Genomic DNA, 27,711 nt, shown 5'->3' on the forward strand with positions numbered 1-27,711 from the left:
TGAGCCATCACACCCTACTACAGAGGACAGAACACAACCACGGCCAGCATATGGCACGAGAGCTAAACTCTCACTTAATAGCCAGCCTTACAGCTCTTTCACTCACAAAACTCCCCCTTGAAACACAATTGTTGCTTTCCTAAGGCTTCTGGGGCAAAGGAATGACCTCTTAATCTCTCTACAGCCAGCTGTAAAATTCCAGTCTGGTTGTATTACAAAACAGATTATGGCACTAAGCCCTCGCCTCTATCAGGCTTGAGAGAAAGAAAGAAAGAAAGCAGGGCTGAGAGCCTCCTCTTCAGCCAGGACTGCTGGAGGAAGGCAAGCATCCACGAATGGCTGCTCCACCACGTCACAAAGCAGGACACAGGAACTCTGCCCTGGCAGCTTGACAGACCCTCCTTCCCTGTGCCCCAGGGACAAATGAATGCTGCAGACTGTTCAAGTTTGGAGCACTTGCCACTAACCAGTGACTCCCTTAGGATGAAGCAGGACCTGGGATGATGTTTGATGGAACACTGCCCATGTTTAGAATACAAAGGAGCAACGATAAATGCAAACATCACTGCAAGTGGCATTTCAGTGGGGAGCAACCTATCCAAACGTGCCTTGCTAGAACTGCCCACGAAAGGAGAAGTCTGAGCAAATGAGCCAGGCAAAGTAATTACACGAGAATTAAAGAACATCAGTGGCATTTCAATGTACATGAAAGCAACAGGTCCAGCTTGTCATGGTGAGATCATCTGATGCTCAGACTGAAGCTGCTGGAGAAGCCTTTCAGTTCAGCCTTGGTGATGGTGTGAGGCATGCAGAGCTGCTGACACAAACCTCTTCTCCAGTTAAGTAGTACGCCGCCAGCAGTCCTCCGACGTAGCGGATGTTCACCTCGAACAAGGATGCTTCTCCATTCTGAAAATACAGAACGATACACTTGACTGCCAGGTCCACACACACAAATGGCAGCTGAAATGAACAGACTGCTGGCAGATCCCAACGTCTCCCAGTCCTACAGCAGCACACCTTTCCATCTCAATGCACTTTGTTCGCTCTACGACGACAGCAGGAGCTCGAGGGGAAGAGAAGCACCCAAACCACCCATTTATCTCCAGCTAACAACACCTAGATCAGTTAAGGCAGATTTATTGCCCATCCATTCAACCCTGGCTTGGGTTACACTCTGCAAAGCTCTTTGAAATGCACGTTTTAAAGAAAAAATTGTACAGCCATGTGGAAGAGCACTCTCCACTTTTTGGTGGAGCCCATGCATTCAGTAGACCGAAGCTCCTCCTGCATGAGGTAGGTTCTGCCATTCAAGGGCTCAGCCCAGTTTGCAGGATCAGAAAGGCCCACAGCGTGCATGCAGTCACGGGCACACTTAGAGAGAGACAAATGCATGACACCCATCTGCAGCACAGGCAGGGATGGATATGGTTCACTGAATCAATCACTCACGAACCCACTCACCTGGAACAAGTTTTGCTCTACCTACCCAACCCATCAGCAAATGTCAGGAGGACTGCATTCAGAATATTACACAGGCTCCTGGCTGGTCAGCCCGCATGACAGATGATTCCTACCCTCATGCAAATGCATAAAGCCACAAAATGGAAAGATGTTTGGCCAGCACAGCACTTTCAGCAAGCAGGGCAAAGCGAAGGGACTCCTGGCCCTGTGCACCAGGCTGTTCTCTCTGCAGGTTACACTCAGTTTCAAGCAGAGTTTGGGGGCCTTGGGAGCCCGTCCCTCACTCTTTGGGACTGTTAGGGTCACTTGTACAGAACCATTCTGAATTAACCACCCCGCTCCTCTCCTGCTGGGCTTTCTGACACCACCACAGCATTCACCCTTGTCTTTGCAGATCAGCCTATTCTGCAGACTGAGATGAAGAGCTTTATGAAATTCACATAAATTATTTCCCAGTTGATTCTGTCCCTTGTTTATCTATTCAGTAACGTGCTGAGAGCATTTGTCAAATTTATCAAATGTGGCCTTCCTTTTATGAATACGTGAATGCCAGTCATGCCCACCCACGTGATGAGCATGCTGCATGCATTTTTCTTCGTGACAGACAACCAAGCTGGCATTAAAACAGAAAAATTAGAGCTGTGGTTTGATTTGAACACCCTCTGCATCCCACTGATGTGATTCCATCAGCTCTTCCAGGAATCACAGAACGATTTGGGAAAGGACAGCAGTGAGCATCCACGTAGCTCGCACCAAAAGAAATCCCTCCTTCAAAGCTCCCCTCCTCTAATGACTCTTAGAAAAGGCTCTGCAATTAGAGCTGGCCAAACATGCATGGATGGCTCTGTGGCACAGTAACTGACTCACCACATTCAAGTCAAAGCTCTTCTCCACCCATTTTTTTGCTTCTTGGAATTCCTCCTCCAGTTCCATGATGTACAGAGTATCTAAGGCATCTACCACTGTAGCTCCTCGGAGTCCTCCTGCATTGCAAACAGAACAGTGTGATGAAGGCTCGCTCTCTTTGGTCTCTGTGTGATTCTGCAGGAGCTGAGATAAGCAGCCATTCCCAGTCCCAGTAGTAGGGACATCTGGATGGGACCCAGAGTGACCACAGCGTAGGCTGAGATCTTCTGGAAGGACCCACAAGCTCTGCTCCCCAGACGGTGTTGCTCTGGAAAGGCCGATTTTCAAATGCCTGATACTGTTCAGAAACACTATCTCCAAAGAACAGCTCAAGATCTGCACTTTAAAACATCAGTCATGGCTGTAATCCTTGGACTCGTTTCCCAGCTCGTCTCAGCCAAAACGTTCAGGCAGTTCCACTTTTAATCTGTGCTCAGCTGCAAACCCAAATTCAGCCTCTTCCTAATTCAGTTCTAAGTACAGCCCTCTTCTGAGGGAACAGAACTGTGTTTGCATCATGCAGGATCAGCCAGGACAGGACCCTGATCATCGTGTCCTGATGCAGTGCTCGTTATCTGAGGCACAAAGTACTTCTGCACCACATCACAACCCAGGGTTTCCCATTAGCAGCACACATGCAAACCACAGCCTGAGCTGGGGGTGCCTCTGGGGACAGCACATGGAAGACAGCAGCTTGGTCACTTTGAAGCTTTGCTGTCATCCCTGTGTGGATGCAGTGCAGCAGGAACACAGGCAGGATGGTGTTTTTATTTGGCTCACATCAGCTCCTTCGTCTGGCTTTAAAATACCACCCCGTATCCTGCCAGCAATCCCAGCCTGCTCACACCAGGCTGGCACTTCAGTAACACCTTCCATTCTACTTCAGCTGTAGTTTTGTTTGAGAGGAAAACCCAGCCAAGGAACTACTGCAGAGGAGAGAGGAAGGCAAAGGTGAGTCACATGTCATAAACCTTAAGTCTTTGGCTTTTCTCATGAAAAAGTGACAGTGTCTGATATACATCACACCCTTATCCCAGAGAAGTGCTCAGACCCACCCATTTCTTGCAGGGCTCATTTATGCTTTCAGCACTCATCTCCTGCACAAAAGGCATCCTGCCCTATTTTGTCGATGTTACAAGCCTGGAGTTTTGACACTTTTCAGCCAGTCAGCACATCATTGCTTTAATAAAAACCCAACCAAGACTCCACAGCTCAGCTACAGATTGCTGGCTTTTGAATGCTGTCTGCATGAAAAAACAGAGACTGTGGAGAAGAGATTAAGGCAGTCTCTAGAAATCCATTTATTCCTACCAGGCTTGCAGAATGTTCATCTAACTGAAGCGATCTTGCAGCGTGCAATAGATGGAATCAAATAGCCACTAGATCAACTGATGGTTACAAAAAAAAGTCAACAGAGCTGAGGTTTGTGTGGTGCATTTTCCAGAAGGAGAATCGCTGCAGTTGGAGCTGTCTTTATCAACCATGATGATTCCTCAGTATTAAAGTTTGTCTTTTTTATATATATATATAGATGTATCAAGGTGAAAAACAACACAGACACAAGGAAAACGTTTCAAAAAGAGAAGGAAGGGCAGCACTGCTCGAGGCACAGCCTGTTCCTGCAGCAATTCTAATAACACTAATGGGGCCTGTTTAATTTGATCAGACCCCTCCCACGTCTCTGCTTGGACTTTGTTCCACCAGATCACAGCAGAGCTCATGATACAGTGTCCAATGGCTGTGACTGTACCCAGCTGTCCAAGGGCAGTGCAGAACACATCCTGGCATGTTTGTCAGATCACACACTCAGCCATTGATAACGGTGGGGATATTTGCTCGCCATGCTGATTCATTTGAGAAACACTAGAAAACAATCCCCTTTCCAAATCTACACATTACAACAGGTATAACCAAAGGGGAAAGAGAAGGAACCAAAACCTACTGTCACTTCTGCCTTTTCCTGACACTCCCCTGCCATCCCTCTGAGAGGGTTCTGAAGTACAAACCCACACATACAAACCTTCTGAAGGCACTCAGAAAGGGTAGTGATGGCATTTAACAAGACCCTGTGTCTGAGTTCCTGCCTGCCTCCATGAATCTCAGGTCCTACGTGCCAAGAAAATCCCCCCACCCTGCTGCAAAGCTGGCTCAGAGCGGAGCTACACCTTGCTTGGAAGAGGCAGATCGTGGTGGCCAGCAGGACAGTGTGTGTGCCCAGCAGACAAAGCTCCAGGACCCACGTGAGCTCCTGCAATGCCCCATGAGAGCACATGGCCACCACAAATGGGGAGGAGGAACCCTTTGATGGGAGCAGGGGAAGAACTGGGAGCTCAGGCAGAACATGGCGACGCTTGCCAGGGGGTCGTGGTATTTGTAGCCAAAGGATTTCACAGTACTACAGCCACAGGGGCTCTGCCTGGAGCTCCATCTGTGACAGAACACAGCAGATCAGGGAAGCAACAAAGGTTCATCTCTGTGGCCCCTGAAGCTGAAGGAGGCCCCGTACCACCGCGTCCCAAGCTGCGTGCGTTCGTTCTTTTATGCATGAGAAGAATGGAGACATCCACGTAGGCAACAAGGCTGCTCTGTTCCCACTCCCACCCACCCAGGGCGATATCACCATCCATCCCCTCACTGTGAGTGCTGCCACAGAGATCACAAACAAACGTCCCATTAATTAACGTAACGCCCGTGAAAGGTGCAGAGAGAAGGCAGCATTGTATGAGCTGTGCCCCCTGCAGCCCCTGCAGGAGCCAGACAAAGCATGCTCCCAGAGAGTCACTACGAGGTGCTACTGGTGTGCACTCAGCAGACCAGAAGGGCAATGCTTTGGAAGACACGTGTGCATTCTCAATGAACAGTCAGACAGGGTCCCCTGGCACATGCACAGGTTTCACCCACTTGCACATCCCGCAGCCCTGCTCCTTTTTCAGGCTCCCACCAAGGAGGAAAGAGGAAAATTCCCTTCTTCTCAATGTGTAGTTTAAAGAGAGGCCACGAGAGGAGGTCAGAGGTGGGGAAAACCTAGCCCACCCCCTGCCAAGCATGCAAAGGCTAATTACTGCTTCCCCTTCAGCCTCACTGCAAGCTATGCAGAACAGAACACAGGCATCACGGACAGCCACAAGTTTTCATACAGCTTCTTCCAGCCAAGGTGAAAACCTTCAGCTCAGAACAACCTCTGTCTCCACTTCTGCACCCTAACAGCAGTTATGTGATCGAGGAGCAGAGAGCAAAGGACAAAATTTAGGGAAGAGGGACAGAATCAGACTGTGAAGAAAGAAAAATGACAGAGTGCAGAGCACTGGCAAAAGCATCCAGGGTTATTTTCAGTGCATTCCCCTGGCACCAGGAAATAAATTGCAGTTCTGACCGTGCTCAGAAAGTGGTTCACCTTCCCTGGCTGTGCTGCTGCTCCATCAGTTCCACCTGCCTGTAACTGAGGCACCTCTCAGCTTGCTGGTGACAGACCCTGAGCCTCGTACCACCTTTCCAGCTGCCATCCTAAAAAAGCCCCATTGCACACCCCTAAGTGGGAGCAGGGCCTGTGGCCTATGGCTGCTCTAACAAGGTGTCAGTGACTCACTGACAAGGGAAGAGAGGATACTCAGGGAACAGAGTGACTCACCAGCAACAAGGCATGACTCATTTACCTTCATCCTTCCTCAAAGACTCTGTATTAAGCAGGATGGAGAGCAGCAGGCCCAAGGAGAAGGGACAGCTGGTGCAGCAGCTCACGTTTCAGGATCTCTCTCCTGAATTGCACACAATGCTCCTGCGTGCTCCCTGCACCAGGCTGTGTGGGAGAACTCTCTTCCCCAAGGCATTCCCAGCTCCAAACAGCTCTCCAAGCTAATGGACACCACTTTGCAGCTGCATGTTCAGGGGTCCAACGGCAGCCATCAGCCAAAACAAGTGGTGGTGTGGTCCAAGGGGGCATACAGGAAAGCTGGGTAGGGGCCCCTTGAGCAGGGAATGTAAGGATAGAACAGACAGTAATGGTTTTAAAGTAAAACCAAGTTGGATGGGGTCCTAAGCAATCTGATCTAGTGGAAGGTGTCCCTGCCAGGGGCAGAGTGGAAGGAGGTTAAGGTCCCTTCCAATCCAAACCATCCTATAACTACACTACTGTTACCAACTGTCTGCCACAGAGGCAGATGGAAGCCTCAGCTAACCTCAGCATCACAACCACCCAGGAGGCAGTGCCAATGCACCAAGACACTACAGCAAGCAAAGATTAACTTACTTTAACAAGAATATTGTCTCTGAAGTGCTGGAGACAGAACCCATGGGGCCCTGCCATGCCATCTGGCACAGAATTCATTATAAAATGTCTTAGTGAAGAGAAACCAGATCTTTCATTTCCAACAAAACCATTTTTTACACACACACACACACACACACACACATATATATATATATATATATGTACAGTAACACATTGTTCCAATGCCATCATACTTCACCCTGCATACAGCAAGATTGTGTAAGTGCTACAGGGGAGAGTGTCAAAAAGCTTTTTGCTAATTTTAATCACTAAGTTCACGAGTGAAAGGCAAGAGTAAGAGGGGGAAGGAATTCAGATCAGCACAACGTAGACCCAGATCGAAAACGAAAGGTCCTGACTCCCACTGTTCCCATGTCACATCACATTTGTCAAAACAAAAATTAATGCTGAAATCTTGTTTGGAATAAAAATTAGGATGCAGCTCCTACCAAGAATGACAAACCTGTTAACTATTCGGGCATGGAAGACTCACAGTCATTAGTGGCTATTTATCTTCACCTCTCGGAGGGCAGGCAACACAGGGCAAAACAAGAATGAAAAACACTGAGATCCCTTCTTCTCATCATGCTGGTGGCAAAGGCTTCAAAAGATTGGACTGGCTTTGATTAAAATCAGTGCCTCGTTAAAACAGGAGTCTGACAAGCGATCGTCTCTGAGCACTCCTCTTCTTGCTCCTTTTGGTTCTTCCTGAACACTGATGCTGCTTGGAGAGCAGACTCAACTTTTGACAAGCATCTTGAGGTCTGTGCAAGCAGGCTGGGAGCTACAACCACACAGAACCACCACGGTTGGAAAAGACCCCTTTTCCCCCAGCCCTACCATCCAACATTCCCTCACTAAACCACATCCCTCACTCAGTACAACATCTAAACATTTCTAGAGCAGCTCCAGGGACGGTGACTCCCCCACCACACAGCTTCTGGGTGGTGGTCTATGGCAGAATCCTTGGGGGAACCTTCAGGTAGACTTCTCCACCACTCAAGGTGATCTCAGCAATGAAGTACACTGTGAAGATCATGGCACAGTTCCTTGAAAATGTGCTCTGCAGTGAAGATTTACCATTCCTCTCTGTGAGGGGCTCTGGGTCAGACAAAACGAATGGTTGAAAGCCTGGCCCTACTGAGATATGATCTGCATTTAGGCCAGAGCTCCCTACCCACTCTGGGTCACTCTTATTATCCACTCTTATTTTTTTCATCTCGAAACCTGATTGCTGTAACACAGAGTAACTTTATTATCTTTATTTAAGGTGAACAAAATCCGAGCACCAAGGTAGCAGTAAAGAGAGAGAAAGGGGACATGAAATTAGCAAAGATCTGTCTCTTATCAGCACGTTCTCAAGCAGATTTAAAAATGAAAGGTTCGTTAAGCTTTCAGACAACCTCATCTTTCTTTGCTTTCCAAATAAAGCACTGCACCTGTACTCCATACCCCACATAATCTTCCTGTTTTCCTTTTCGGTTGCTATGAGCAAATTTAACACAGAGCTAGGGAAGCAGCAGTCCTTCAGGATTACAAACCACTCTTTTTTTTTTTTCAAATATTAATTTCCCCTGAGGAATTAGATCTATAATTCAACCCAAACTACCAGTGCTCTCCCTTGAACAAGTGATGGGTGAGATGGAGAAGAAGAGGCAGCTTGTGCTCACACAGGAAGGTGGCAAAGCTGATTGTCTAGAGAAGATCAGACTGGTGGAAAGAGGTTAGCAACATCCCTACTGGAGGAAGGAAACAGGAGGAAGGGAGAGGAAACAGGAGGGAGAGGAACCAACCACCCTTTTGACATTTAGTGATCCTCCTTTAACAGGTGACATCCCATCATCAGGCAGCTCCAAATTCCCCAGTGCTCAAATCAAACTGTGTCAGCTTGTGAGCATCACTGAGGAAGAAGTGGTTTACCCTGAGCCTCAGGAATATAATTCTCACTACAGAAGAGATGCTGCAAATCCACTCTGTGTGTGTATTCAGTTTCCCGCGACAGATTCTACAGCAGACAGACTAAGTTGGCTACAGAGAGCTCAGTGGAAAATGGAAAGCAATACTTGTTCAAATGCTCCTTTGGGAAAAGAGATTTTCTCCTTTGTTTTGGCTACGTGGCTCAGACATCAGTGAGCCAGCAGGGATTGTTTTGGGGAAAAATAGGTAATTCAACAAGCAAGAAATAATTCTGGCTACAACAGCTCAAGGAGGTTAAAAGGAAGATGACAGCAGCAATACTGGTGGGCAAAACACTGCTGGTCTCTTCTCTTCTGGATGTTTGAAATTAATTTTAGGCTGCTTAAAGGTAACCTGATTATGTATTATTCATTGCCTCGTCACACAGCTCCTTGAGGACATGCATCATTTAACATGAAGGGCCCCAACAGGCCTATTAAAATAAACACACACATTCTACCTGCAACTATTATCCATGAACTTTGAGAGATATAGGCAGCAGTTAATGAGCAGCAACTGCTCGTTTATGTTAGAATTCAAAGGTGAGACACTTCATTATAATAAAAGAGAAGGTGCCTTTCTACCTTCCAATCACACAGCCCAGAAGGTGTCTGTGGCAGATGTGCTGTGACAACACAAGAGGGACATGATCAGAGATAAGTCCAGCTAGCATTTTTCCTCAGCAGATGAGACTCATCCTGGACAGGCTCTGTAAAAAAGACACTGCCTTTCAGTTAGGGCTCTAAGATCTCATAGTTTGGGTTTTCAGTCCAGGTGAGCAAACATCACTTCCCATACAGTGTTCACAGAAATGCTGCAGTCCTTAACATAGCACAGCACACTTCAGAGACATAAGAAACTGCCTTCTGCTTCAAAGATGAGTTTAGAAGGATTACTTACACTGTTTGTTATGAAACTGAATGGAAAGATCTGCACCTGGACACCTGAGTTCAGGTCAAATACAGTGAAGCTCTCATTATGGTCAGGAGCTGAGCTGGACGAGCAAGGAAAGGGTTTAAATGTGAATGCAGTGGGTCAGGAGAATGCACAAGGTGCATTACCACATGAGCAGGAACACATTAAACCATTTCAACTCAAAACCATCTGTCCATATTCCCTTCTTCTCCTACGAGGAGAAAGTCACACCAACAAAACTCCAGCCTAAAAGGCTCCAAATGCCCTCCAGTGTCTTACAGAACAGGATTACATTTCAAGAGAATCTCAAAAACTGGGAAAATATCCTGAAATAATCAGGATGCAATCCAACTGGAACACAAAGTATTCCACCCAGAGTGAAGAACGAGAAAGCGTAAGGAATAAATGGTTAGACAGCACTCTGCAAAGAATGATGCCAAGACTACAGCAAAGAAATTCAGCTCAAGCCAATGTTTTAATGTTGCAAAAGGAGCGAACCTCACCTCAGGATGGGTAACTGGTGTGTGCTGTAAAAGAGCTCTCACACTTCACACTGGTGGAGCCTCAGCTAGAACAGTCCATGTCAAGAAACACACAGCTCATCTAGAGAGTTTGGAGGGAAGCAGAGGACAGCACAGCAGTCAGATACCAGCATGAGTCTTAAAACAGAGGTAGAAAGCCTTTACTGAGCCCCAGCATCTGCTATCTTAGGAATGGCTTAAGAAGAGAAAAACTGACTGTTCCTTTTCGTCCTGTGATTATTCACTAAGGTGAATGAGAACTGCAGGTAAGCAGGAAAGCTCCTGGAGATGCACCAAAGCAATGCTGAAGAAAGGAAGTGCTGCACAGAATGCTTTCTGAGGGTTTGATCCGTGCAAACCCCCAAAGCTGTCTTAGTGACAGAGCACATCACAGCACAATTTTGGATGTACACAGAAGTCAGGAAATTAAAAGTGCTGGTTCCCACAGCAACCAGGATGCAGCCTGCCAAGAGAGAAGGAATGTTCCAACCTCATCAAAAGGTGCTCATTTTAACACCTACATGGGGCAGCTTCCACTTCCAGGCCCCCAAAGAGGGCTTCGATGAGGGCAGTGAAAGCTCTCTTCTCCCACCTGCAGTGAAAAGCCTGATCCTTAGTCTCCTTGTTCCTGAATTATTGACTCCTGCTTGCAGAACATAGCACAGATTTGAATCTGGAAATCAAGATGTGACACAGACAAATCATGGCTGATGTGAAGAGCATCACCTGGAACGCAGTGCTCACGAACTGGTGCTTTCCTACCCCCCATCTCCATGAAGCAATGGTATCCCTATGTAAACATATACTCAAACAAAAGCACCATGGCTAGAATTAAGCATAACTTAGATGTTCTTAACTGCGTGGCTCTATCAGAGTGAGGATATTCTGAACACGTTTAAATTAGCATGGAAACAGTCTCTGCCTTTAGAACTTCCTCATGAGACACCTTTATTTTCCTGCACTGATCTTTTCTCATTATTTCTATTGGGAACTCCACATACAGTGTCAGAGTGCAGCAGGGTGGGGTGTTTTTTTTTTCTTGGATAATAAAACATCACAAGAAGGGTGACTGATTTTACTAAGCCCAAAAAATCCTCCCTGGTTTTCCACCCTGATGCCTCCAGCAAAGTCTAAGCGAGTTTCCTCAACTTACAAAAAAAAAAATCCTCCCTGGAGAGAAGAACAATCTCGAGGGCTAAAAGTATTTTTTAAAATCATAAAGGTCCTCAAATGAAAAATGCCCACCCCAGCACATAGACCCAACCTTGAGAACGCTGACATCCGAAAGCTGATGTCCTGGGGGACGATGGAACAACTGCTGATCAAGAGAGATAGGAGACTCCTCACGTCCCAAAAGGCAGTGGAGATGAAAAAGTAATAACGCCAGAAATGAGAACTTGGCAACGTTAGAGAAAGGGAATTTCTGTAGCAGAAACCGTTTTAAATGCAATCTCCTGAAGGCAAACAGAAAGCTGTCGAAGTTTAGCAGTAATCCGGATGAGTAACCAATGAGATAGGTAATGAAGGTGGCAAGAAACTTCAGCAAGATGTCTGACAAAGCAGTTCAGTTCTAAGTGGGAAATCTAACACAGCAAAGCCAGGCCTGAACCTGACTAATCTCCTCAGAATTTTTCAAGAGGGAATTAAAAACAAAGAAAATAAATGGGTTTTCTGCTTCGCCACTTAGAGCTACCCATCCCCTCTGAACAAATGAGGAGAGACCAAACACGGGAGGATAAGATAAGAAAGCCAGAAGTCTCCAGGTACTTCAAACATAAAAAGGTGCAACTGAAAACACAGCTTTTAATTTTTTAACTCTTTCTGCCTCCTTGCACAGCCCCAGGTGGCACATGTCTGCAGCACAACCTGCACGTAGCACCCAACGATGGACGGCAGTGAGAAGACCACATGCCCTCAGCACTTCTGAAAGCTGTGCTCCTCCCAAAGCAGAGGTGCTGCAAGGTTGCCATTCAATGCTGAATATCCCACATCGTCACCCTGCTGGCACAGAGGGGTGCCGTGGAAATACCTGGGCTGGATGCTGGATGTCAGCTCAAGACAGCTGGAAGGGCCAACCCCCACACTGCCTTTGCTGTAGGGTTGCCACCAATGCCTCCATAACCCAGAGCAGCAGCAGGGCGGGCCAGCCACGCTCACTCTCAGTTGGCCGCCTTTTAATCACACGCTCAATAACTCTGCAGATGAGACAATTATTTCTGCATAATTAATGCCTGGAACGAGGCACAAACAACACATATACAGGCAGCATTAGAAACGAGCCTAAAGACAAGCTCATTGTACTCCTAAAAACGGTCCCCAGAGGGTGAAAGAAAGGAGAAAACAAACAAGAAGTTGTCCTAGCCCGGGCTGTTCCCAGCTGCAGTGATGTGTGTCCTGCTCCTGTGCTCCTCAGCATCCTGAAGAGAGGGCCCAACGAACGCTCTCTAAGCACAACATTCCAAGGGGATTTTCCCCCTTCCGATTTTATTTGCTGCTCTATTGGCTGCTTCTCCCTCATTTTTTATTGTTCCCTTCTGCTGCTCTGACAGACCCCAAGACACCGTCCTACTTTTAGGCCTCATTAAACTCAGAACTGTGCTCGGGGTCAATGGGAAGTTCATTAAATTCATGAAGGAGCAGGGGATGATTAACGGTTTTACTGAAGGAACATGAAATCTGTTCCATTTCTCCCTGAAGACAGTTCTGAGACCAAACCCTCCACCCAAAGCCATCCAAACGCTGTGGCTGTCCTCATATCCACAGTGCTGAAGAGAAACTGCAGATGCAAACACAGATACTGGAACGTGCATCTGAGCTTTGCATCTTAGGCCAAGACTACTCCCCCACATTTGCTCTTCTTTTTATGTCTTCAACTCTGATGGGACTCTGCTTGGTTCAAATCAAACACTTTCAAGATCTGCTGAACACAGCAGAGCAGATCTGGTCTACGTCAGCCCCAGAATAAGCAGAGGTGTTTGAAGAAGCCCACAGGACCCGAAGTGACATTAATAGTGCTTTTGTTTTTCTCCTGCTCCAACTTTTCAAATGAGCATTTCAAGCTGCAATAAACACGGAAAAGCTTCCACTATTCTTGTCTGTTTTGTCCTCGAGCTCCTCGAGGAATTTTCTCGTGCTTACCAGAAAGGAGAAGTTGTGAAGTGCTTAACTAAGTGCTGAATTTAATGCAAATTCTCAATTCTGGGTATTTTTGGGGTGGGAAAAGGAGAAGGGAAAGGGAGAACAAACCCAAACCACTGTTTCTGACAGAAGTGAGACTATGTAAGTGCAGTATCTGGGTGTATGCAGCCTGTGCTAGCACAATGCACACTTCCCAAATTGCGTTCTCCAGGCCCCAAAGTGACTGTTAACACAGCCTCCATGCAACTCACAGACACCACAACCAGATGTAATTAACTCTTCTGGTAGCTCTGCAGGAACGAAAGACACAAAAGCCTCATCTGTGGCACCAGAAGGATTTGATAGCGGTGCCACAAGCAGAACCCACAGGTTTCTTCTTCCAGAGCTGTGGCTGAACTGCAAGGCAGCCCTTCCTCCACCGTCTCCATTGGGGATCTCCCCATCCAAGCAGCACTGCTGCTCTTCAAGGTTATGAACACCATGGGGGAGATGTGATATTATTTCCACCTTCAAACATCCACTCTCACACACATCTCGAGCTCCCCAAAGCTAAGAGGCTCCTACAGGACACTGCATGTCATACAACCTGCTTTAAAGAAGGCCTGGGACACCTGGAGAGTGTCACATCGCAATGAGAACAGCACTGCAATTATGCAAGTGGCTCACAAAGAAAAAAAGTCATTTGCTAAAGAGTGGAATTATGCAAGTAACCACAAGGCATAAAGAGCCTTAAATATTCATTCACTCATTCAATATTTCATGGGATTCACGTCTTGCTCAGCAGTGGAGCAGTGACAGAAGAAACGCTCAGTTTGGTCAGGTCCTGATGTGTATAAACTTAAGCAAACAGTGGCATTGTCAGGCTGGGAGTGCCTTCATGTATTAATAAACACACAGCTTGGTTTTAACATCATTCCTGGACGCGTTTGGTGCTGGATCTGTACACAGAGCACTCTGCTCATAGGAAGGAGGCACGGCTAGGAACTCCCAGGAGCATCGCTTCATAAAAATGGAAGAAGAAAGATCAAATCTGCTGCAGACACCTCACGGCGTCGCCGAGGAAGGAGTGATGTGGCTGTGTGACCTTAAAAACAAGACAAGTTTACCCTGAAATGGATGCAGGACTCACCAAACATGTTGCCAATGTGGCCGTTCTTAGTCAGCGGCCGCAGCTCATTTTTTCCAAGCGCGTACTGCTTGTAGTTATCCCAAGCAAACTTCATCATCTGCAAAAATAAAAACTGAATTATAGCACTGAACGGAACGAAAACTTTTCAGAACTTCAGTTCTGGGAAGGGATGATATTTTGCCAGTCACTGCTAGAGCTGGCAGCCGACAGCTCGTTAATTATAACATCCTTAATCCGTGTGGAACACTGAATGAATGGGGCTGCATTCAGCACTGTGCTGAGCAGTCTCCAACCCAGCTCTCCCAGTGCATTTCTGAAGTACCACAGTGTTAAAACACACCAAGAGCTTGCTTTTACCCAACCCCATGCAAACCAAGCAGGAACTCTGGAAACGCAGCTCAAGCCCTGATACCAGTACCTTACTGATTACCTGATTACCAGTACCTTACTGGAGGAGCACTGATATTTGGGAATGGTACTTAAAATGGGCTAAAAATGTAAGGCTGAAGCTGACGTGCACCTGAACACAGAGATGCTCATTTCTGAGTTTTCACGTTTCTTTACAACGAAAGTCAATCGAAGTCCAAACCCACCCACCACCTGCCCACCTGACAGCAGCAACACGTACAGCTTTGGCAAAGAGGGACACCACGTGAGCAAAAAATAAAAATAAAAATGGCCTTTAAGGACTGCAGAGAAACTTCCCTTCTATTAACAGAACACCTTCACAAGGAAGAAAGGGGATATCCAGGGCATTTGGGCATCTTCCTATCCAAACTCAGAAGTGCTTTCTTACCAGAGGCCTCCAGATGAGCTGGGTGTTTTCTGAGGACCCCTTCCAATCCAAGCAATTCCTTCTGGGCTCTACGAACCATCCTGCCCACTCTCAGCACACAAACCTTCCCCAGAGGACTGCAAGGTTTGTGTGTGTTCCAACACACGCACCAACACAGCTTTTCCTCTCCTCCTGCCCCTCTGGCTTCAGTTTGATGGAAAAGTTAAACCTCTCTTCAGCTAGGAGAGACCAGGACTTGTCAGCTTCTAAGCAGTACTTGAAATAAAGCTCCCTTTTATAACACACAGTCTGGCTCTGAGTTCATCCCCAGTATCACAGTGACCCATGTATCCTTTGATTCAGATAGCAAAGGGAAGAAGGTACCTTCAGAAAACCATGCTCTTCTCCAGCAACGCTCAGTGAAGTTAAAGACTTCCAAAATCCTTCGAGCAAACAGGAAATGCAAGGGCACAACAGTTTAAAACAAACCTCGGAGTGATCCTGCCTAGCAGCTCAAAAGCATCTGCTGCTTTACTTCAGGACCAGAACACACAGGTTACTTTGCTCTGAGGTCCCTATTGTCACTTCAGCTCTTGCTTTTGTGCTTCTCTCTGGCTGTGTGTTTTACAAACCCAACGCAGCAGCCTCGGGCACAGCCCTCATCAGCACACACACACACAACACCCACCTCCAGGTTTTCTTTTCAAGCTTCCAGAGCAGAATCCCACCGAGCTGCTCACATGAACTCGGGGATGAATAACATTCAGACTCCCACACTGCCAGGAGAGGGAATGTGGGACAAACCAAGTCAGCCTGGGCTCCGAGCACTGAACAGGGGATGAATCAGTCAGTAAAGTTCACTGCCCTGAGGAAAAGAAGTAATGATGGAGGGGGAAAGGAAGAAACCCTCTGTAAAATGCACTAGAATGCATGCCAAGCATCTGCCTCGGGACACTCGTTTCATTTCCTATAGATTTGGTTGTTGTTGGGTTTTTCTGCTTGTTTGTTTTGTTTTTTTCCAGTGGCAGCACTATTCTAAATGGGGAGTTTTCTTTCTTTACCATTGTAACAGAACAAATCTGGTAAGGAGCCCCGGACTCACAGCTGCAGCCTGAAGCTTTCTGCAGGAAAGTTGGTTTTTTTCCCCATAGAAATGACTGACATTGCTTGCACACAAGATAGGAAATAGATGGGCAATTTCTTTGGGTCATTTCTCTTCTAAATCCGAGCTGAGGAGGACTCACCCTTCCTGCACAGGGACAGGATGTGGAAACGACTATTTTGCTGCATACAACATCTCACACTGTAATTTTGAGTCAGCATCATTTTAAGCCAAGTAGGAAATTTGAAGTTATTTCCTTCCCTCGCCGGTTCTAACCCCTCCATTTGAGAAGGTCAGAAGATTCTTCCTCAGAGCACACAGGCAGCCCAAATTGCATTTTTCAGGACAGTACAAAAAGTCCCACTATAAAATGGTTCCCTGGGCTGCAGTGCCTTAAACCTTCCTGCCCTGTTCCACCCTGCACTGCTGATCAGGCACACAGAGACGGATGAAGCTGGATGTGCTGCCTACTCGTACTAAAGGGCTGTCAGCTTTCCTTTGCTCACAGCATTTTCACCCTGTGTGTTTGAGAGGCAAGATGCACAACACGATGCTTTCATTTTCCAGGACACGGCTTTCATCTCGCTAGCGATGGATCCAGAAGCAGCAATTGGAAAAGTTAAAAAGCCCAAAAGCATCTGTGCCATTCTGCCCCTTCTGCTTTCTGCAGTTGTCTTTCCAGTCCAAATTGAGGAGTACGTCTTCCAAACCACTAAAGAGATCCATCACATTTCTAGAAGCAGGGACATCACATTTCTAAGCTGTATGGGGGACTGAGATGTACTCTGCAGGATTTTTTTCCTCCTGTCAAGCTGAAACAGAAGGGGATGGAGCTGAGATGTGCAAGATGGAAAACTGCATAAACATCCACATAAACACGGCATATTTTACGCCATTCTAATCATGACAGATCACCACACATCAGCATTAACATTATGCCATTTGAGATGTGAAAAATGGCACCGGAACCACAAAAATCACAGAGAAGGATCCGTAATTTTAGATTCTGCTCTCAGCAGCATGCTGCCTGCCATCTAACAGGCAGCAGTCCCAGCTTTCAGCTGATTTATAGCAGACACTTCCAGAATAACTGGAGAATGGATGGCGTTGGAAGAGACCTCCAAGGATGACCTTGTGCCAACCCCCAGCTCCAGGCAGGGACACCTCCCATTAGTTTGCCCATTCAGTGCCCCACCCAACCTGGCCCTGAATACTTCCAGAGATGGGGCATCAGCAAGTCCCCTGGGCAACCCCCTCCAGCATCGCACCGTCCTCAAAGAGAGAAGTTTCTTCCCAGCATCCAGCCTAAACCCACTCTCTTGCAGCTTTTTATTCCTTCTCTGCAGCTGCAGGAAGATCAGTTGCCACATCAGCTCCAAAACCAGGACCTGTTCCTTCCTATCTCCTTCTCGCCTCTCTGCCAGCTGCCCCCCAGCCCTGCTCAAGCCCAGATCTTCCCACCTGCTATACAATGTCAAATAGCTTCTCCTGCTGGGTTAAAAAACTAATTTGACAGATGGCAACAGGCAGAGATAAAGAGCAACCAAGCAGCAGTTTTGCAGACAGAAGTCTGCCCGAACACACGGGGATAAGCCATCCTTACTGGGAATTGTGGATGGTGCTTTCTTCTAACTTGACTTGTTGAACTCAGGGTTGACTTCAAGAGAGTGAAACAGTACAGCATTTATTCATAGAATCCTTAGAGTGGGAAGGGATCTTTAACTGCCATCCAGCCCGTGCCATGAGCTGGGACATCCACAGCCCCATTATGTTGCTCAGAGCACATCCAGCCCAGCCCTGAAAGTCTCCAGGAACTGCTTTTATCTGCTGCTTTTTGACTATTACTCCAGAGTTTTAAATACCCATATAAAAAAACCATGTCAGAACATTAGAAGGCAGCTAGAATATATCTGCACATCTTTAACAAAGCTGAGCTTTCTCTCAGGCAGCTGCTGCTGCCATCATTCTACCCAGCTTTTCCTTAAACACGAGGCAAAACCTCCTGTTTCCATACCCAGAGCCCCATCCCGAGCACACAACTGCAGCCAGGGGCTGCAGCTCCTCCTGACAGCTTCTACAACACCACTCAAACCCTTCTCCACCGAGGGACAAGATGTTTATCCACCAATTGTTTCATGCTAGATGGCAAACAGATAATCTACATTATTTGCTTTATTTAGAAGTAAATATAACAGAGTGATTCAATCCCTGGGTGAGCTGGGTGGTGAAGCCTTGCCTTAGCAGGTTGCTTTTGAACCTGCATGGCATCAGCACAACCTGCAGCCTGCTCTGCTGCACAGCTGCCCAAGCCACCGTAGTGCACTGCTCTGAAATCCAATGCCACCACTGGAAGCAAGAGAGGAATTCTTTATCAAGTTCATCTACATCACCTCTCATCTCGCAGCCACCAGGCACTGAGGAGGAAAATCAGCAGCAAAGTTTCAGCTTCTGTTTGCTGTTCCAGAAAGAGGGGCAGCTGAGCAAGGGAGAGCCCTGATCTGCAGAGGGAAGCATTCCCTCCTCTCTGCAGATGGGAGGAAGGCAAGGCCAGCAGGCTGCTTTGCACTGGGGGAATGGGAGAACAGCACAGAGCAGCCCAATGCTGTTACTGTCAGCGACAAGGACAGAAATAGAACTCAAGTGTCTCTTCCTGACGCACAGCCCCTGCTAGGAGAGCTGAATGGGAGGGAGAACAGAGAAACAGAATCAAACTAGCTCCTAATTAAACTCTTAATGCAACTAGATTTAACCATGTCAAGAGGGAAAAAAAATAATAATCATTGGATGGGACTATCTCAGGCATTGAGACCCAGCTGGATCCAGCTGCATCTAAATCGGGAAGCATCTCAGCAAGAGCAGCTGATTCTGCAGTTACAGTTGGTTAACAAGATGCTGGGCTGTAAGAGGATGGCAACGGGTTTGAAAACAAACTTGCAAGCCTGGACCGAAGCACAGGGTGCTGTAATGGAGAGGAGAAAAGCTCGAGTCTCATCCTCTTCACCTCTCAGAATCAAAGCTTAACAAGAAAGTCTGTCAGAAATAAAAGTTATTTGTGTTCTTGGCCCCTCCAACACCACCAGCTTACTTCCACCAAGCTTCTACAGTAAATCAAGCACCTGATATGCCAGAATACAGTCGAAGCTGATGCTGCAACAGCAAAGGCAGAAACAGAAGTGACAAAGATTCCTGTGGCCCTAAGCTTTTGCTGTCAGGATGTTTAAAGAAGTTGCATAAGATTGCACTCTGTGATGTATAATTTGCACCCAGAGGAACTGACCCCTTTAGCTGTGTGCACCTGGAACACTACAAAATGCTTTCAGAGGCAGAAGATAACAGAACACACTGAGGTAACAGCAGAAAGCAGGACATCCATTTTTGTGAATACAGAAAAGAAGGTATTTTCAGTTGTGAAAACATACCAACGAGCTACACCACGCTGCACGACGCTTTCCCATGATGCTAGCTTCAGGATTCACTGCGTGTGCTGCTGTTTCCAAGAGGAAAGGGGCCATACATCCACAGGAATGCATACAGACCTTCATGCACAAGAGGCATAGCAAGCAAATGTTTTACCCAGCACCACTGCAACGTCAGAAACCATTACCTTTACGGGCTAACGTGATGCTTCACCTCACAAGCTTATTTTGCTAACAGAGTCACGGATCAGGAGATGCCTGTCAAACACGCAACGATTATTTCCACCACTGCTGCTGGGGGGGGGGCATACAAAGGCAAGCAGCTAGAACCTGAAAGTGAGCAACGCACTTTGTGTGATGCTGTTACTTGGGTTTCTCGAATCTCTTTCAACTTTAGGTTGGACAGTTTGGTAATGGCTTTTCTTAGTGACCCCTACTTCATTCCAGCATGCTTTGAGGAAGACCTGAGCAATGAGTAATTGTACTTCTAGAGATGCCACCTCCAAGTCCCCCTCTGGAGCTCTGCGCCTGCAGTACCGGTCATGCAGGAGCCCCCCAGCTCTGTGCTGTACCCACAGGCTGCCTTAAGGCTTCCTTCATTTCAAGTTCATCCCTTCACGCACACACAGTCTTCCTAAATCCCAATTACACACAAAGACAACAAATTCTCTTCAGAAGTGACCAACATTCCAGATGGATTATGTACAACGAGCAGCTGAACACCCGAGCCAGAATCCATCTGCTCCTCACCAAGTACCCCCACATTCACGGGCAAGGTGGGTGGAACCACAAACATTGAGCAAGATTGCTTTTCCAGACATGCATTACGACAAGGCAAGCCATTTCCACATTCCCTAAAGACACCATCTGAAAGAGATTCTCATTTCTGGAGAGCCGGAGCCCAAGGGGATGCTCTAAAAGATGTCGTTGCCACAACTAATCAAAAATGGGCAGACTGCAAGGAAAAAAAAATGGCAGGGATCTTTTTTTTATAATTTTCCTTCTAGAAAAACAATAAACAAATAGGGAAAAAAAATCTCTAGAAGGTATTGGGTCTGTTGGACAGCCTGGGGGACAGATGTCAAACAGATGAATTCTGAAAGGAACAGACAATACAAGCCTTCGTACTCCTGAGCTTTGGATGTGGGACCACAACTGGCATGCTTTGTTGGTATGGAATATAATTGTCAACAGAATAATTGAACAGGGGCCACAATCTGTGCATAAATCTGCCTCTGAGCCATAGTGAAGTCAGTCAATAAAGCCTTCCTTGCCCACAGCAAAAATATCCATAAGGTCACAATGAAGCATGGTTGTGAAAATCACAGTGCCCCAGAAGGTTCTGAAGGCAGCAGCCCAGAGCTCTAGTTCAGCTGAAGCAAACATCTCCAAAGTGCTTTCGCATGTAAATGTCAAGTCCACTCTAACAATTAAGCACACTCTATCTCAGGAAGAGGAGATTTCTCAGCCTGGAACACAACAAAACACTTTTGAACACGAGTGAAAAGTGGAAGTCAGCACAGGGAGCCAGGTGATAAACAGAACTGATTTACAACACAGCTTGAGGGATGGTCTTAGCCAAATAAACCTAAAATAACTGAACCTCCCATGTCCTTCAATCTGGAAACACAAATTACAGCTATGGAGCTTTGATACACTCTGTAAGAAGGAACTCCTTCTACAATGGGGAAAAAGAAATTAGTACAGTCACAGGTTCACTTAGTGGCTCAATACATATTTCATTCCTTCCATCTCAGGACCAAATATTTGATCCTCCCTCCCAGAAGCATCAAATTGTGAACTGCTTGACACGTGGATGACTCGGGAGCCCAAAAGGCACAGAGCCATAAGCAGATGAGAGAGCTGAAGGAGAACAAAGAGTAAATGCAAGCAAGAGGTACCGTGTGTCACTGCACACAATGTGTATTGTGAGAACTGACACAGGGAGCTGAAGAAACATGTTTGAAGACTGTCTTCATCTCAGCCCAACTACTGGCACAGGAGGAAGAGGGAAGCGCAGAGCTGCTGGCACACATGGTACTTTATCTCACTGTGGGATGGCTTAACAGGAGAGACTGGGAGGAGGAGCTCAGTTTCACCATCTCTTGCTTGTTCACCTGCTGTCCATCTGTCTTTGCAGTCCTTGCTCAGAGGGACAGATTGAAGTGTTGCTGTCCTCTTCCCCTGACAAGAGCTCCTTGTGATTTGAACTTCTGAAGAGAGGAACAGAGCAATTCTCAAGCATTAAGCAGTCAGTAGAGATTAGTTCAATGATTTATCATAGGTAATAGCTAATAAAACGTACAAGAAACTCGGTCGCAGCCATCCTATAGCCTCCTGTACAAAAGCACCTGAAGAAATTCTTGAACCACAGCAGCACGCTTATTAGCCAGAAGCTGATAAACTCTTCCAAGAGACCCTAAGTCAACAATAAATCACACAAATGAGCTTGCAAGGACTGGATCTTTAATAGAAACGGCGCTGGTGGAGTGGATGTCACAATTCTGCCGGCAGGATGAGGAGGACTCACTTTTATGTAGTCTCCCATCTCAAGAGGGACCAGGACTTGTCCCCAGCATCATTCCAACACTGTCTCAGACAGCAGTCACACAACCATCATTAACTCAGCAGGCAACGACTTCCTGGTTGTTGGAGGGTTCACAACACTCAGAACAAACATCTGATAGATAAGATAACCAAACACAGCCATGACATTTCAGGACTGAGGAACCCTAATGGGGCACCAGTACCGGAGTGAGGCCTTCAAGAAAGCCAACACAGCACCAGAAATCACATTAATGCAATTAGAGAAAGCAACCTGTTCTAAAGCACAGCTTGCACAGACACCACTATGGCTCCAATTCCAAGCACAGATTGTTCAGAGCCATCTTGCTCCATAAATCTGTGAGAGTTAGGTCACTGACCTCTCCTGCAGCAAGCAGATGCTCCTAGGGAGGAAATACTCTCTGGGAGGTACTGGCCATACAGCTTCACTGTAGAGCAGCATCCCATGCAAGTATGCATGTGCTGATGGGGCAACAAATGCTGTAGGATTTCTGAATCTCTTCCACCAATTACTCTCTGCTGCTTTCCTCTACACACTAATAAGCAACCAGAAAAACACAACAGCTGAAAGAGCACCTGACAGCGATGCACTGCCCTCCTCCATGGAGAAGAAGAAGGGAGTGCTCGTCAGGACTGTCAGAACCATGGGAAGTCAGCAAAGCAACAGCAAATGGTTCTCCACCAAAATCCAAGTCCTGAGAACGTTTCTATTTTTGTCAATTACCTCCAGTGACAAACTGTCAAGATATTTGCCTTTAAAAGACTGATCCACCTTAGTGTGTGCCTGCTAATCTGCAGTGATGCAGAATAACTGCGTACACGGGCTCTGACAGCCTTCTCTCCTCTGGGATCTGATTATCAAAAGCAAATACACCTTCAGGGCTGCGTTAAAAGAGGACAGCAGACAGCAACGGGAGGGAAACACAGGTGGAGACGAGAAGCAAAGCCAGGATGAAAAAGAACTGCTGTGTAAAACAAACAGGATTCAGTATTAGCAATCCTGGAGGAAATGAAGGCACGTGTCAAACCCTAGAGCACTACTCCAGTGCAGGAGTGGAAAAACTGACTGAATTTGACATATCCTCCAATTCAAAAGGGACAAAGGACACCGTGAGGTGCAAGTGCTAGGCCTTCTCTGACACCAGGCAAAGAAACTTTCCTTTTGTACCTGCAGAGTAAAAGAACCATTGAATCTACCTCACTGCTCACATTTTTTTCCTCCATCTTTGTGACTGGAAGAAAGCCAGCTTGTTCCACTTCATCCACGGACACCTTCTGGTCCAGCTGGTTGCAGTGGTTGCTCATAAGCACTAGATGGTATTAACAGGGTTGGTATAAAAATACTTTACAGCAATGCTGTTCTCTCTCCCCACTGCTTCCTCACCTATGAGGCGCACAGGAGCACGACTGCAGGAAGCAGTCTGTTCTGCTTCATCCATCATCAGCAAAACTGTCAGCTCAGCTCCAACAGCAAAACCTTTATTACTTGTTATGATGCGAAAGGCAGAAACCACACAGTATGATTTTCCCAGATCTGAGGCTGAGTTTGCAGTAGCAGCAGTTGGAGGGGAAATCATTCTGACTTTCCACTGAAGCAATTTGATCTGAAAATTGTTGAGAGTGAATAAATATGGAATCCCACTGTGGCATTTTTGCAGTCACTTTCTGACTACAAACAGCCCGTTGTTGTTGTTGTCTTTTGAATACCAGTTAGTAGCTGGTTTTTGGCACGTGCTATTGACACGTATGACGTGCTATTCCCTCTGAAGCCGTGCACGACTGATTACAGAACTAATACATTTTCAGATGTCAGATCAAGAGGTGAATAATCAAAGACCTCTTCAAAATGTCCCAGCCTCTAACGTGGGGAGATGGACACTCGCTTCTACTGAAGTTTTCTGCAAGTGTCCACTGCCCATAGTAACACACAGCTGCATCTCCCAGGCAATCCTCCAGGTGACCAAAGACCCTTTGCAGAAAACACTCTATGCAATACAGGTGCTCTCATTTTCCTTCTCAGGAAAACAACTGCTTATTGATGCTAGACTTGTCTTTAAGAAGACAAATTGAATCTAAGAAGCCTACCACTCTGCTAAGTTACCCTCCAGTGCAAACGAGAACACTTGCATGCATGTGTCAGCTCAGCTAATTGCAGTACTTTCTCCTAACAGGCTTTAACACCTCATTTAAACTTACTAATCTACTTCCTCTCCATGCTGTACCACTATTAAAACACAGCACTGAAAGCGCAGAGTCAAAGAGGATACGTACCCCCCGTTCAGACTCAACCTGAACTCAATTCAAGCAGAATAAAATCTAGCAGTAACACAAGTTGGCAATTTACACATAGCCTCAACTGTACTGCCACATCCGCCTCTCTGGTAGAGCACCAAGAAGTTTAGATGTGGGGTGGTGAGGAGGAAATGGTTGAATCACACAATTATCTTGGCTGGAAACGACCCTTAAGACCATCAAGTCCAACCATCACCCAATGCTACCAGGTCTGCTGAGCCACCCCACGGCCATACACCTCTTTGGTGGACTCCAACACCTCCCCGGGCAGCCTGTCCCAACACCCAAGCTCCCATTTTGAGAATAAATCCTTCCTGACACCCAAATCAAACCTCCCCTGACGCAACCTGAGGTTGTTTCCTTGGGTCTCACCAAGTGGGAAAAGGGACCAAACCCCTCCTTTGCTACAGAACTGATGAATTCCCAGGGCTTCTCCTTGCATCACAGCGTTGTCCCCGTCCACGAGTTTGATTCATAACATGTTCTGGAGACTGTATTTTTTTTGCTGTAAATTACTCTGCCCCTCCAACACAGAACTGCTCTTCCAGCAATTTGAAAACACTTCCTGTGTATTTCCTGCATCCAAAGCTACATCATCACATTTCATTTCCTCCTGAAGAAACACTATCAGAATACCTTTTATCACTGAGTTTTTAATCTTAATCACACACGTGCATGGCCATACTCTCCAGTTCAATGGGCTACAATAACCTGATGGAAGTTTTCAGTAGCCTCACAATTCACTGTCATTATGCCTGTTCATCTCAAGCCAGAATGGGAGTGCTGGAATTGGATATCGGTAAGGAATCTAGGGAGGAAAGAGAAAACAAAAACAAGCATGCATTATCACTTCCTTTTTTTTCCTCCTCCCCCCCCACAGTGGTGACAAAAACGGAATCTATAGTTCTTGGTTAACTGGGTCACGGATTGCAGTGCAATGTCTGTAAGGCTGCCAGGCTTTTACGCACCAACTGTGGGCACTGGGCCAAGCTCTCCCCTCCATCACACCCACGTAACCCTGCTGACGACGGCACCAGCCTCGTCGGGGTCTGAATGAACACCAGGACCGCAGCACCCTGAGGACAACTCCAGCTGCACCACAGAACAGCTTGCAGGACCGCCAGCCTCAAGCCTTATCAAACTGTGGAATGTCTGAGGTTGGAGAGGACCTTAAAGATCATCTAATTCCAATCCCTGCTATGGGCTGGGCGCACCACACCAGCTTAGGCTGCCCTAGATCCCATCCAACCTGGCCTTGAGTGCTTTCTGGGATGGGGCACCCACAGCTCTGGGCAGCAGTGCCAGTGCCTCGCTGCCCTCTGAGTAAAGAATTTCTTCCTAACATCTAACCAAAATCTCCCCTCTTTCAGTTTAAAGCCATTCCCACTTGTCCTGTCATTGTCAGACTGTGTAAAAAGTCAGTCCCCCTCCTGCTTGCAGGCTCCCTGCCAGTACTGGAAGGTCGCAGCGAGGTCTCCCTGCAGCCTCCTCTTCTCCAAGCTAAACAAGCCCAACTCCCTCAGCCCTTCCTCACAGCAGAGGTGCTCCAGCCCTCTGATCATCTTCCTGGCATCCTCTGGACCCGCTCCAACAGCTCCACATCCCTCCTGTGCTGGGGGCCCAGATCTGGGCACAGTACTGCAGATGGGGCCTCGAGAGGGCAGAGCAGAGGGGATAACCCCCCCTCACAACCCCCCATAGCCACCACTGTGCTGATGCAGCCCAGGGCACTGTCAGCCTTCAGGGCTGTAAGCACGCACTGCTGGCTCACGTCCAGCTTTTCTCCACCAGAACCCCCACGTCCTTCTCCACAGGGCTGCTCTCAAGGAGCTCTCCTCCCAGTAAAACCTTCACTCCGAGACCACAAAGGCGCATCCATCTGTACATCCCCCACTGTCGGGCACAGCTCCATCATCTCCTACCAGCTTCCACGTTTTCAAAACACCATATCCCGGGTGGGAACCTCTTCAACAACCACACAAGCGTGCTTCTTTTTTTTTTTTTTTCCCTGAATAACACTAAAACCGAAATTTCCCTTTTGCCCAAATTTAGGGCTTTCCAGCCCCCGCTGTTACACTACCCTAAAAAAGAGAGGTGAGCACATGCAGGCAAACACTGCACCTGCCAACACACCACGGGAGCAGCCCACGGGCAGAGATGCTCTCCCTCCCCTAACTCCTGATATCATCCCTGGGTGGAGAAGGGAGGGCAACGGGGACTCGTTTGGGAACTGCAAGGAAATGAGAGGTGCACGAGGCTGATGAGGGATGATTAGAAGGACGGGGCTGCACGGAGATGAGCGAGAAGGGCAGGGCCGTGAGCAGGGAGCAGCAGAAGAAATCCTGAGCAAAGAGAAGGAGGGGGAGCAAGGATGTGGGGGTGCCAGCCCACGGCAGGGGGGACCGGGGGTAGGAGTCAGCACGGAGGGCTCTGAGGTGAGGGCAGTGCTGGGGTAACGAGGCTGCGAGGAGAGCGGTTCATGCGGTCCTCACCTCTTTGATCTTCATCTTTCTGGCGCGGGTGTCGGGGTCCTGGTCGGGCCGCCCGCCCCGCACCGGGTGCCGAAGGCTTTGTCGGAACCGCTCGTAGTCAAAGTGGAACGGAGCTCGTGACTTGCGGGGAGCCCCGGTACCGACCTCAGCCGGGCGTTCTCCATCGGGGCCCTGCGGGCGGGATGCCGGGGCCGTGTGTGCCGCTGGGACGGCATTGCGAGAGCGGAGCTTCTCCCGCAGGCGGCGCGGGGCGGCGGGGCTGGCGTGGCGGGGCTCGGCGGCGGCGGGAGGGCTGCGGGGCAGCTCGGTGTCCCGCGTGGATGATGAGGAGGAGGATGAAGAGGTGGCCCGGCGGGGCAGGAAGAGGCGCTTGAAGCGAGAAGAATCAGGCAGGAGGAAAAGGGCCCCGAAACACAGCGTGAGCAGGCCGGATAGGAAGAGCAGGAAAAGGAACTTCTGCGGCAGCCGCAGCCCCAACGCCGCCGGCCAGCCCGGCATCCCCGGCAGCTTCCGCGGCAGCACCATGGGGCGGCGGATCGCGGCCGACGGGTGGGACCCTCCAGCACCACCACCACCACCGCAGCAGCAGCGAAGGGCTCAGGGATGCGGAGCCGCGGACGCCTTCACGGGGCCGCACGTGGGTGGGTGCGGGGCGCGATGCACCGCGGGGCTCCGCCGCTTCCCCGGGTCCGGCGGGGCGGTGTCCGTGCCCGTGGGGTTCGCGGGGCGGCGGCTCAGGGTCCCCCCTCCCGGCATGAAGGCGGCGGGGAGAG

At 48.0% G+C, this 27,711-nt stretch overlaps 1 protein-coding gene across 2 annotated transcripts in view; it reads right to left on the reverse strand.

Annotated features, from left to right (window-relative positions):
* The window catches only part of MAN1C1 (mannosidase alpha class 1C member 1), a 40,297-nt gene extending 12,796 nt beyond the window's left edge, over positions 1-27,501 (reverse strand). For both annotated transcript variants that reach the window (XM_065744541.1, XM_065744542.1), the window contains exons 1-4: positions 26,939-27,501; positions 14,297-14,393; positions 2,332-2,447; positions 829-909 (exon numbers count right to left, since the gene is read on the reverse strand). In XM_065744541.1, the coding sequence (XP_065600613.1) occupies positions 829-909; positions 2,332-2,447; positions 14,297-14,393; positions 26,939-27,463 (819 nt within the window). In that variant the 5' untranslated portion in view covers positions 27,464-27,501. The remainder of the gene's footprint in view (positions 1-828; positions 910-2,331; positions 2,448-14,296; positions 14,394-26,938) is intronic.
* Positions 27,502-27,711: the final 210 nt, after the last annotated feature.

Source organism: Cyrtonyx montezumae, unplaced genomic scaffold, assembly GCF_038088225.1.
Source record: "Cyrtonyx montezumae isolate F1298 unplaced genomic scaffold, pur_monq_1.0 scaffold_31, whole genome shotgun sequence".
Lineage (NCBI taxonomy): Eukaryota > Metazoa > Chordata > Aves > Galliformes > Odontophoridae > Cyrtonyx > Cyrtonyx montezumae.